Here is a 12,507-nt window from a genome sequence, read left to right as displayed (position 1 = left end):
ACAACCGAGTTTTTTACCTAAAAAGTGACTCCCAGGACGTGCTGTAGCCTGAAGTTAACGATTAGCGCACTGCAATGCGGTGCAAGATCTGATTTGCCACTCACATCCACAAACATCAGATAAACAGGTGGGTTTTATAAAGGGTCCTAAAAGTCCAATCGCCCTATATTTGACAAATATGCGCACATTAATAAAGCGCAAGCTATCGCTAATATACATGTTAGTCGAGAAGACGTAGCTAACCAGCCTCTGATCAAATGGAGTGACAAGCCAAATGACTAATTACGGCAAGCATCGTGTACTGTTTTTCTAGGCTACCTTTCATAAAGTTAAGCATGTATGCATTTCTATTGTTCTGTTTATCATCTATTATTGCAACAAGCTGCAGTTCTGAATTTTGAGGGCCATGCTGCAGTCTATTGAATTTTGACATTGACAGGAACTTCATTATTTAGAATACTGGAAATTGAAGCAGATAATAAGACCGGTCAGTATTCCTGTGAGTAATACTTCAAAAATGATGTGCATCCCTGACTATAACCCTTGATTGCATGAATAGTGTTTTTTTTAAACCTTACATTTAAGACCAACAAGAGCCAATTAGTTAAACATTTTGTACTAGTGGACAAATTTGGTAGCACCTTTTTTAAAGGTTATAGCAATATCTAAATAGAATACAAAGTATTATGATATATCACCATACCAATACTATATCGTTACACCTATTAGTATAGTATCATCCTTATTTGATGGAATTAGTGACCCATCAGTGGGAAAAAACTCTCATTTAACTTTTCTCTTGTTCCCCTCAAAACACCCTCTCTGACATGTAATTTTGTATTCTCCAGATTTGACCGTTACAGCGTTGCACGATGAGCTGGTAGTTGCCGTCTTGACCCTGGGCGATCTCCAGACAGCGCTTCGTCTGCCGGTTCTGGATGAAGGATCCCTGGAAGCGGTCAGTGTTTTATTTTTTAATGCTCAAAACCAATAGACATCCTCCCCAATCCCATCACCCACCTGCTTAAAGTCCCACAACATGTGAAACTTATTTTGCTCTGCCAACTTGCACTCGTGGAGTGCCGGGTAGGCGCCACTGTCGGGGTCCACCAGGCAGCGGTTGCTGTTGTACTTGTGAGATTTGATGCCTCCTATGTAGAGCTGCCCATTTTTGTGGTAATAGCAGCGCTATGGTAATATCGTGGCAGAAAATGTGACATATATTTTGAAATTCAATCTAGGCCAAGGGTGTCAAACATAACTTCATTGAAAGCTCAACAAGTCAATTTATACAAAATAAAATGAATAAAAATAAAAATAAATAATAACAGGGATGAGGCTGGTACCTGTGGACCATAATAGTGACACCTGTAAAGGATGGGGGTGCTGCCTGGAACAGGACCCTGGTCGATGCAAAGATCTGGCTTCCACTGGTTTATTAACTGCACAGAGAAGTAGAATGAAATGCAATATTTGCAGATTGGGTCAGAATTTCTGAGTGCCACATGATAAAACATCATTAGAAATGAAGAAAAATGCCTATACAACAAATATCCAAACATGTCCAAAACTTTTCTCTTTCTCAAAGACTAGGAGAATGTTTCCTTGCAACATTTTTGTCAATAAATACAGCAACACTGTAATATTGCAACATTATTGTGGACAAATCCATGTTTCTTAACTCTTGGCCTGTCATTGACAATGATAGACGTCTAATTCATTCAAACTGGGAGGACTGGCTGTGAATTCTTACCGCTCCGTAGGCGACCAGATCTGCGAGAGGGTCCAACATGGGGTAAATGTTATCCAGATACCACTTGAAGGGCTTACACTTGAGCCGCTCCCTCAAGGCCTTTCGTTCGGACACGTCGCCAATGTCCAAGCTTTGATTCTAGGAGACAAGCAAACAAACCAAAAATTAATATTGCGAAGCATGGGTGTAGGGTTAAGGTGATCTGGGTTATTTCTTGGTACTCCCCAATACCATTGACGGACACGGATGCAAGACCGGTGTAAACCAACCAAGGGAAGGTTCCAGGCGATCCGGACATTAAGCTTGTACTCGTCCATCCACACCTCGGCCACCCGCAGCGCATTTCGCTTCATGGTGACGCTGAGATCGGGCAGGTACGGCTTTCTGTTGCGCTCAATGTGGGCAATCTTAGAGCAGGGGATGACCTCCACGCCCCCGCCGCACAGCCACACCTGCCGGTTCGAACACCGCCGTCAGCCAACAGATCGCGCTCAGCAAATAAGGCCTTTTTGTTTTAGCGCTCTCAACGTCTTACCCGGATGCCCAGCTCCACGTTCTCCCCGCCGTATATCTTCATTCCGTCATCCAGGCTGCCGATCTCGCCGAAGAACTTGCGATCTGCCACAAGTATCCCCATGATGGACGGGCTCCTAATTTGAAGAAGAAGAAAAACACCCGAAAAAAAGAGTGAAGAATTACACATTTACAGTAGAAGAAATAGTGCTTCGTTGCAAATTGTTTAGTGCCGTCAAGGGCAACCAATGAAGTAACAAGTAAAACGTAAATACTGTATACTTCATTATTATGAAGAATCATGCAAAAACAACTAATACTGAGTATACTGATATTTTTGCAATGCAGCTGGATGCAAAAATCATTTTGTTTTCACAAAAGTAGTCAAGATACATGGTAAAACTGATCGGGCGTAACTCACTTAGCAGGCAGCGACTCATCCTTTAGCGTGTACCACTCGGGCCTGAACTGCTCGTACATGCACCACAGGGCCCAGTCAAAGGCTTGGGCCATCGGGCCGTACTTGTTCACCTTCAGGTCATCATAACCCACCCGATCGAAGACCGGCGTCAAGATGACGGTGCGGTCCTCCTTGATGCGGGCCAGCAGCGGCTCTGCCCTAAAAACATTGGCATCAATGCAAACAAGGATTGAGTGCAAACTGCAAGATTCTATGACACGGGTGTCAAAGTGGTGGCCCGAGGGCCAAATCTGGCCCGCCGCATCATATTGTGTGGCCCGGGAAAGTAAATCATGAGTGCCGACTTTCTGTTTTAGGATCAAATTAAAATGAAGATTATAGATGTATATGATATTTCTTGATTTTCCCCCTTTTAAATCAATAATTGCAATTTTTTCATCCATGTTTTTATTTTTGTTTGTAGTTCAAAAATCATTTTGTAAAATCTAAAAATATATAAAAATATTTTCTGTTTTCTACTTTAATATGGAACATAATGATTAAAAGAGATTTTCCCTTACTAAGAAAAAAAGCTCAAATAAACATTTTTTTTGATCTATAAAAAATGGAATATTCAGGACTTTTGAACCAGTTCTTTTAATCAATTTATATTTAAAAAAAAATCTAAATATTATATCTAAAATGGTCCAGCCCACATGAAATGGAGTTGATATTAATGTGGCCTGCGAACCAACCCGATTCTGACACCCTTGTTCTATGATATAACTCATAAAAAGAAAAACAAGCTGAATATCTTTCTTCAGCCATCTCCTACCAATAGACAACCATCGCTGTCCAATTCATTCCAACTGACAAGACTGGCTGGCTTTGAATGCTCAGTTAACCTTTTGCATTGCAAAATCTTGCTAGCAAACTTGTGGTTCTTTTATTAAAGAGTGACACCTTTTTAAAAACATTGTAACCATTGTTTTACCATCACACCCCTAGAGATGATACATGGAGCGTATCGCTAACAAATCGGGATACAGAATATTCCGTTGTATCACCGTATGAATTTATTATGCCACCACTAATGCAAACAGTCAAATATTTAATCTCCCTGACAAGCTAAACCTGTCTTGAGAGCACACCTACCACTGCAGGTGAACTTCAATGTGGGCGTCCAGGATGGCCACCACGTCACCCGTGGCTACCTCCCAGCCGGAAAGTCTAGCTCGGGTCAGGCCTAGCTGTTCCTTGTGCACAACCCGCTTCAGCAGGCCTGGGCGTTCCTCGTGGATGACCCTTATGTAGTCGTCCAGCATCTCTTTCAGGTCCTCTGCGGTTACATGCACACAAAATGGGTCACAAAATGTGCTCTGATCTTCACCAGAATGAAACAATACTGGAGAAAACGTTCAGTTCCTTGACCATTTGCACTGTGGTCGTCCACCAGTATGATCTCTCTGAGAAGGTCGGCTGGGGTCTTGTCGATAAGGCTGCGGATCGCCCGCTTGATGATGGACAAAGCTTCATCCAGGTAGATCAATATCACGCTCAGGCTGGGGAGATCAGCGGGGTACTTTTTCTCTGCGCATCTTTTTTCCAGAAGAAAGATGGAGCATGTGTCAATCCTTGCCTGTAACGTGCAAGTCATGCATTTTGTTGCTGGTTCAGTTCCGGTAGCTATACCTGGCGTCACGTGTATCGGGGATCTCCCTGTTGATTGGTAGCCTGTCACTGAGGAAAGCGTTGTAGCCGTACTTGATGAACAAGTTCTCGGCCTCCCTCTGCTCCTCCTCGCTGAGGTCCTCACCCCATTTTTGGAACAGGGCTGAGTTGGGGAAGAGCTTCTTTGCCTTCCCTTTCGTCTGCTCTCTCTTTTCTATCTCAGCTTTTGCTTGGGTCGCTGTCGGTTTCGGGTCCAGCTTGTCTACCGCACTGACTGTAGAATGGACAGCTATTTTGAAAGATTTTCCATGCCCTTGATCTCAGGCAAAAGGCCATTTTTTTTTAAATGAGCCAATCCAATCAAAACACTTGATGCCACGTGTGTGGCTTCATCAAAGCGGACTCACGCAGCTTCTGGATCGTGGCCTCCATATTTTCCAGCCGGTTCATCATCCCCTGATGCTGGTTTGTCTTGTCGTTGGTCCTGTGAAAAACAGAGCCCATGTACAGCAGCAACAAGGCCACCAAGGTGGACGGCAGGATGGTTTTAAAGCAGCCAGCCCTCATATCAACAGCACCTGAAAGAAAAGCAGAGGAGGAGGGCTGCAACTATGAGTTTTTATGAAGTCTGCCTTGACTCACAACCCCCTCCTTCTTTTCACGGAGTTGTTTTCCCTCACTTACTTGAGCATGCTCAGTACTGCATTCTACTTGTACTTGAACCTGCTTTGTTATAGACCAGGGAGGATGCTTTCGTAAATTTTGCATGTCCCCAAGATCTGCCAATCCGGTACTGTGGAAATGTATAGGTGGTAGATAGCCCACGGCTGTCACCGAGGAAAGCATTGTAGCCGTACTTGATGAACAAGTTCTCAGCCTCCCTCTGCTCCTCCTCGCTGAGGTCGTCCCCCCATTTTTGGAACAGGGCCGAGTCGGGGAAGAGCTTCTTTGCCTTTGCTTTCGTCTGCCCTCTCTTTTCGTACATAGTAGTAATAGATTGTTTTTTTTTTTATGTTCCAAGAAAATTACGTCACGATAAAATACGATTTTCAGTAAAAATATCCTCCATTACTATCAAGGAGCCCTCATTTACCCCTTAGCACCAAGTTTCTGGTCACTGATGGTAGCTACAAAACGAATAAACAACTGAACACTGATACTCTTGCAATTAAATATTGTACCAATATAATTTTTTTGTTACGGTAATTGTCCTACATTGCAGCTCAACATTTCCATGCATTTTCCTCAGAAACAGAATTCTCTAGTTGGCTTTTGAATTTTAAATGTCAAACTTTTTATGGTAAAAAAAAAAACATTGTAAGCAAATTAAACAGCTTTAATCGCACAGCTGAGAAGGAACAAAATACACAGAATTAATTATTCCGTAACGGATTGTTGTTTCTTAACATCGATATTGTCGTCCCATTGCTTGAAATGCATGTTTCAATTGTACTGTATATTATTGGTAGTTCAATTGAGGGAGAAGTGGGAAAAAAACAGCATACATATGAGTGGAAAGTCCTAAAAAATATTTACAAAAGACGGGAGAAAAAAAAATACAAAAAACAACAAATCCTTTTAAATTTTCTAAACCATCGAGTACGAGCTTGCTTCTTGCGTAGTGGTGGTATTCACGTCATTAGAGAGCACATACAAAACGATTCAGGGCTTCCACAGCTTTAAGAGGCCGTCCTCGCCGTAGGTCCCGATGAGGTTCTGGTGGGGGTGGTGGGCGATGCCGATCACATCCTTCTCGTGTACCTGGCGAGCACCAAAGAGGCGGGAATGAGCACTTTTATTCTGAAACAGCAAATACCGTAGCCGTACCGTCAGCGTTCTCTCCAGCTTGCCGGTGACGGTGCTGAAGCAGTATAACACAAAGTCTTCCCCAACGCAGTAGATCCACTCGCCGCGTGGCGACAGCGTACAACACACAAAGTCGCCACCTTCCCTTTTACCGGAACTGAAACTCCTCACGATCTGAAAATAGTTGCGTTGTAGAATTCTTGAGTAAACCGCTGGGGGAAAAAAAACGACGAAGCCTGTACCTGTCCCTGCATGTTCATGATGACAACCGTGTTGGAGCGGTTACAAACAACAAAGTGTTCTGGGTTCTTTGGCAGGAGGAGGACGTTATTGACGGTGATGTCGGTTCCGGCGGACGAGCCCAGCGGTTTGAAGGTGCTGCTGCACTCGGTTGTCTTAAAGTTCCACACCTGAGGTACACAATAAGTCCATTTTTTTTTCTTAAAACACCACACACGGGGTTGGGCTTACCTTTACGGTGCCGTCAGACGAGGCGCTGAGAATGTGATGGCCGTCGGGAGTGAACGTGGCCTCGTTGACGAACGACGTGTGTCCACGAAACTCCTTCAGGGACTTGCCCGACTTTAGCCCGTGGATCCTAAGAGGGTTCAATAGTAAGGAACATACACATCATAAACAAAGCAGTTTTAGTACATTGGATTTCCCACCACAACTATTCCTTGGGTCAATATTTACATATTCTTGTTATATACCTATACACGTTTTATATTAATCCCTACAGTTTATAGTCCAGAGTGGCTTGCACATGAATGACTAGAGTTTTCTTGACTAATTTGGTGGATGCGCCTAATACTCCAAAAATGGCAGTGGAGGTAAATAGCCCTACAGGAACCTCTTCTTACCTGATGGTCTGGTCAAAGGAGGCACTGAGTATCTGGCTGCTGTCCTTGCAAAAAGTGAGGCAGGTGACTCCTTTACTGTGCGCACGCTCAAATCTCCTCAAACACTGGCCGCTCTGGATCTTCCACACCTGCCCAGATACCCAACATTTGCCCAACATTAATCTCTGGGCCATTTTTGGACACCGTTTGGCCGCTTTCAAAATCTAAGCCACCTTGATCTTTCCGTCTTGAGCGCCGGTAGCCAACATCTCGGTGTCTCGACTGAAGCACATGCACAACACGGCGTCATCCATCATCATCAGGTTATCCTGGGCTTGGTACTTGAGATCCTTAAAAAAAAAAAAAAAAAAAAAAACACGGGATTGGTGACGCGTGAGGCAAGTTACAAGTTGTTCACAAGAGGATTTTGATTTACCTTTCGGATTTTGCCCGTGGTAAAGTTCCAGACCTCAATGAAGCCATCCACGGAGCCGGTCACCAAGTACTGACCGTCAGGGGAGAATCTGGAGCATTCCACGTGGGACTTTTGACCAAACTGTCCAAAAAAATGAGATGCTTCAAACACGTTATCCTCGCTTGTAAATACACAAGTGAACTATGGAGTGAGACAAGTACGCTACCTTGATGAGTCTGCTGAGCTGAGTGGGGAAGCGCTCATCTTCGACATCTTTGACGGCCGCTTTGCCCCTGAACAAGTCGATGGTCATCCCGGGAGGAAGGAGACCCTGATGCTGCTGCCACTTGAGTGACTGCTCAGGAAAGAAAGAAAAAGTGAAGATATGATACAGTCCAAAAATAGAGATTACTACGATTCAAGAGAGTTGAAGAATCTGATGCTTTAATATGTCCCTTGTGATTTCTGCAGTAAAAACTACTAGAACAATTTCAGTTCACCTGGCCCAGCAGAGCCATCAGACGGGAGGGCGGCACCACGCTGACCTCTCCCGCTAAGGCCTGAGCAATGGCCGCCCGACGCTTCTCCTTGCTGCTGCCATCTGGATACGCCTGCAAAGAAACTCAAACTGAAGGACCGTCATCACGAGCGCAACCAGAATAAATCTCCCTCACCTCACGCGGGTCGAAATAGGAGCGAGCCAGCAGGTTTTCCAGATGGATGTACCTCTCCGGCTGGGTCTGCTTTAACATGATCATGGGATCTGTTTGCCTGAGGAGGGAACGTGCCGCCCCCAACTCTCTCAGCTCGATGAGCTCGAGTACAACCTGAACACCAAGCAAATGTGACGGGATGACATCAAATGCAATGATCAAACAGCAAAAAAAATTAGTAGTTGTGACATCCTTTGCTGACGTGTCATTTCTTGTCACATCCCTAGGTCTACCTGCTCGTAAAGGTCCACCAAGGTCTTGTCAGGCAGCTTGAGGGACTGGATGGCCTGGAGGACAGTGTCCCAGTGGCCGCTGTTGATGTCAGCCACGAAACTGTCGATGCTGTCCACCGTATTCAGCGACACCGTGGTCTCCTCCTGGAGGGTCGCCAGCGACCTGTGTAAGTTATTTTCCTTCAGGTACTGCATGATGAGTCGTACCACACTGCAAGCGAGAAGAGTCACAAAAGTTACATTAATCCGAGATATTTTCTTTCATGTTTTAGTTTGCATTAGGAAATTGAGTTTTAATCTGAGTCATTTCGCAAGTGCAGTGCCCTTAGGTACTCGATTATCCGTAAACAACCTCACTTGACGCAAACTTGAGTTGCTTTAGCTTAGCCTAGCATCGCGAAAAGAAGCGTAGAACAAGGCTTCGCATCATGTGGCTAAACATGACAAATAACTTCTTGTTTAGTGTACTTTAAATACCGGGTGTCAATAGTTTGTTTACTCACTCCGCCGATTCAATTTCCAAAGACATGGTTGTGTTGATGAGGCAGAAATGAAAAAAGGGGACTCAAACCACTCTGCAGAAACGAAACACTGTCACCCGGAAGTCGAGCGAAGGTTTCTTCTTCTGTTGGTTTTCAATGGCAGTTGGAAAATGGCTTTTGGAGTTTTAGCGCCCTCCTCTGTTAGTTGGTAGTAGTGCTGTGTCTCTTGTGATTGAAAAAGTATCCAGGACAAAGGAGTGCACAATTCGCAACTTTGTCATGCCCAATTTTTGTTTTTATCAAACTTTAATAAGGTATAAACCCGTAAACACGAGTTAAATGAGTGAAAATAAATGATCTTACGACTGTAATATCACAGTATGTGACTACAAAATCATGTTGTACTAAATACTTAACCTATTACAAATAGCAAATTTACATTTAGGTATTTAAATCAAGTAGTCAATGTACTCAAACTATCTGTCATTCTTCATAACTCTGTAGTCTAGAACAATTGTACTTTGCTCTTTTTTGCCCCAACCAAGTTTCACTTTTATTCCCCTTACACTTGAAGATATTGACCATAAGAGGATCCTCGTGAGAACACCTCCCTCTTCATTTATTTCTTGTTTGGTGCAGCAGGTGGCGCAGAACGCACAATTTTCCATTCAAGCTCTGAAGGTCTTTCAAGGTTAGCATGTATTGATGCAGGAGATGGATAATCATGCCTCGCTTTTTGGTGGAAGAAAGAGAAGGGATGGAATAGCTCCATGTTTGATTTCACCATCTCCAGGCAGAAAAAAAACTGGTAGTGGGATAAAAGAGGGAACAAAAACAAAGACCCCCTAAGCATTTTATCAAGTGTGGGAAAACTTTAGAGCTGTAGATTTTTTTTTTACCATAGCCATGCCTTTCAAAACATACATAAGAATTGTTGTCTTTAATACTAAATTACTGCGTCCCCATTTGAATGTAAATAATGTCACGCTCTTTTAGATTTCCACTTGGGCACAATATTTTTTCTCATCAGCTATTTTCACTTTCAGTCAAGCAAGAAGCCGAGCGTCGAAACTAAAAGCACTCAAACGCATTCATTCTACTTGCGGCTGCATGTGGAAAATTCATTTTACAATCCAGTGTGGCCATATACTGTAGATGGCCAAGTCAAAATGACCCCTGCAAGGAGGTAGACTTGTCAGAGTGTGATTCCCCTGACAGTGTAAAGGTTACAAAGAGTTGACATTTGGCGTGCCGACATTGAGAAATGCCACCGCAATAGCGACCGTGCCAGCTCCGCAGTCGACTGACTCTTTGATGTCAACAGAGTCCAAGTTAAGGCCGTTACGAGAAAACGACAGCGCACAGGAGACTGTGAGGTAAACAAAAAAACACACTGGAAAAGTCGGCATGTCGCGATCACTTATTTTTTTGGACTTGAGTCCGAGTCGCTTGATTTTCAGGATCTAACGTAAGCCAGTCCAAGGTCCGAAACTGGGGTCGCAAATCCCTTTTTAAGCAAATAAAACATGCTGCACAAAATATGGTTGCAAAATATTTACGCTTACATGTTTTGTTTTGCAGAAATTGGAGTTTGCATGTTCTCCCTGTACCTGTGTGGGTTTTCTTCGGGTACTACGGCTTCCGCACACATCCCAAAGAAATGCACGGTAGGTTGAACACTCAAAATTGTCCTCAGGTATGAGTGTAGTCGGACGTTTGTATCATCGTGCGCTCCGATTGGCTGACAGTTGATTTATGTTGTGTACCGCATATTGCTCAATGTTGGCTGGGATATGCTCCAGCACCCCTGTGGAATGAAAATTAACTTTTTTTTTTTTTTTAATTGAAAAAATTGGACAACTTCCATTCTAAGGTTAATCTTGTTCGCAAGGACCATTGAGATGGAGGTAAGGTACTCATTTCTATGATTGCTCTTGGCCACTTTACATTATTAATAATTAATACCAGGCCTATTCATAGACTCTATTCCTGGGTTTGAGATATGGAACCAAATTGACGTTAGAATAAGCCTTCTGCCCAGATGAGCTCATTCCCGCCTTCAGTCATATTTAACATGATTTAGTTTCACAGTCCCTCCTTCCAATTGAAATCATTGTTTGAACTCTCATCAATGCACCAGAGCAGAAAACATTGACAAGTTTATGATCACTACTTTTTATTGTATTTGTATTGATTTCAGAGAAAAGGTCGAAAGGCCAAGCTCTAAATTCCAGTAGAACATCGCAGAGATTTATTGCGGTCACAGTCGTAATCCTCCGAATGATTTGTTGTCAAGCGATATACGCAAACAGTGGCGCAATCACACGCTGTCGTTTCCCAGCCTGCGCTCTCACCTTTGAAATAGATTTTCCGGCGTTGTGGCGTGGTAATATTTAGACCCATCAGCACTGCGGGAAAAGGACACGGCTGTTTTCAGGGTTTTATTTTTATTTTTTCAAGCAACACAATCATCTTGTAGCTGTCAATGTGCAATAAGTTTGGACACCCCTGGATTAGCAATATTATTGGACTCCAAATTAGCCTTATTTTATTGTATTTTTTTTGTAACCACAGTTTTCAGCAAACGCCGGTAAACTGAATTTGACGTCTTGCCATCAATAGCGGCCAATAAGTTCAACATTTTCTGGGGTTACAAAAAGACATCATTAAAATGAGGGTAAGCGCGACCTTTACTTTCTCGTTAGACGTTCCGGTGAGCTTCAGGTGTCAGCGGATAAATGACGCACGATACCTGACTGAACTGTAGGTGCTGCTCGTTAAGAACAAGACGAAAGTGCGGGTGTTCGCGCCGAATCAAGAGAAGGCAGAAACTTCCAGCAGCTAACGAGGCGGACGTCTCTCGCGTTCATTCATTGGTGATCCGTCCCGCTTATCCTTACAAGGTTGGCGGGAGTTGGGAGAGCCTATCCTAGTTAATTGGCATATGGTGTCCAACCCCTTTGACCCGGGAGGGCTGACCGCAAAATGTATTGGATGTCTGCTAGTTGTAAAGTACTTTGGGGAGTTTGAATTTAGTTTTCAGAGCCACATGAGTGAATGTCTATCAATGGCACTGAAAGAGTTCCCAAAAAATGACATTTAAATTTGGGCATTCATCAAAAGCCTCAATCAATCAATCAATCAATCAATCAAAAGCCTTTATTGTCATTATACAACAGCTGCGTATAACGAAATTAGTGGTGCTACTCCACAATTTATATTTATATAGTATTAAAAAATGCTTGACCGGACGTTTGGGAGCTGGTTTCAACAGCAGATATTTAGATATTAAACTCTCTCTCTCTCATGAATATAATTTTGAGAGCTGGTATCAACAGCAAACTCTCTGTCATGTTGTCAAACGTCCGGCGACCAAACGTCCGAGTACCTTAAAAATGCGTATCGATATGGAGTTGAACATTTTAGTATGATGAAAAACAGCAGTTTTTAGGTGATTTATAATCCATTATGGCTGATTTGTGTATAAATATGTTTTTCTTGCGCTATTGGAACCAAACAGGTTTTTTTTAAGTCACGTGACAACAAAATTGCTTTGATATTGCTAAAAACCTAATTCAGTTGTTCCATTTTTAAAAATCAAATTTGCAATGCGGACATGTTTCCCCGCCCCTGCTTGACAACAATAATGATAATCATTTGAAACCCCTTGGCCTCCTTC

The 12,507-nt window shown here is 43.2% G+C and overlaps 2 protein-coding genes across 2 annotated transcripts; both read right to left on the bottom strand.

Annotated features, from left to right (window-relative positions):
* Positions 1–443: 443 nt before the first annotated feature.
* Positions 444–4,892, bottom strand: LOC144082492 (putative polypeptide N-acetylgalactosaminyltransferase 8). The gene is made up of 11 exons (XM_077609705.1): positions 4,745–4,892; positions 4,359–4,611; positions 4,098–4,264; positions 3,822–4,005; positions 2,688–2,885; positions 2,289–2,403; positions 2,023–2,205; positions 1,754–1,891; positions 1,347–1,442; positions 1,021–1,188; positions 444–949 (listed from the first exon to the last, which is right to left on the bottom strand). Exons 1-11 carry the CDS (start codon positions 4,839–4,841, stop codon positions 809–811), a joined length of 1,740 nt encoding a protein of 579 aa, XP_077465831.1. The 5' UTR covers positions 4,842–4,892; the 3' UTR covers positions 444–808.
* Positions 4,893–5,658: 766 nt separating this feature from the next.
* On the bottom strand, positions 5,659–8,966 carry smu1a (SMU1 DNA replication regulator and spliceosomal factor a). The gene is made up of 12 exons (XM_077610404.1): positions 8,850–8,966; positions 8,347–8,557; positions 8,075–8,227; positions 7,901–8,011; positions 7,627–7,755; positions 7,422–7,541; positions 7,219–7,335; positions 7,007–7,134; positions 6,615–6,741; positions 6,386–6,553; positions 6,165–6,317; positions 5,659–6,098 (listed from the first exon to the last, which is right to left on the bottom strand). The coding sequence occupies exons 1-12, from the start codon at positions 8,873–8,875 to the stop codon at positions 6,000–6,002; spliced, it is 1,542 nt and encodes a 513-aa protein (XP_077466530.1). The 5' UTR covers positions 8,876–8,966; the 3' UTR covers positions 5,659–5,999.
* Between the last annotated feature and the right edge of the window lie 3,541 nt (positions 8,967–12,507).

Source organism: Stigmatopora argus, chromosome 9 (genome assembly GCF_051989625.1).
Source record: "Stigmatopora argus isolate UIUO_Sarg chromosome 9, RoL_Sarg_1.0, whole genome shotgun sequence".
Lineage (NCBI taxonomy): Eukaryota > Metazoa > Chordata > Actinopteri > Syngnathiformes > Syngnathidae > Stigmatopora > Stigmatopora argus.
The sequence above is the reverse complement of the archived record's forward strand: the minus strand, read 5'-3'. Positions and strand labels throughout refer to the sequence as shown.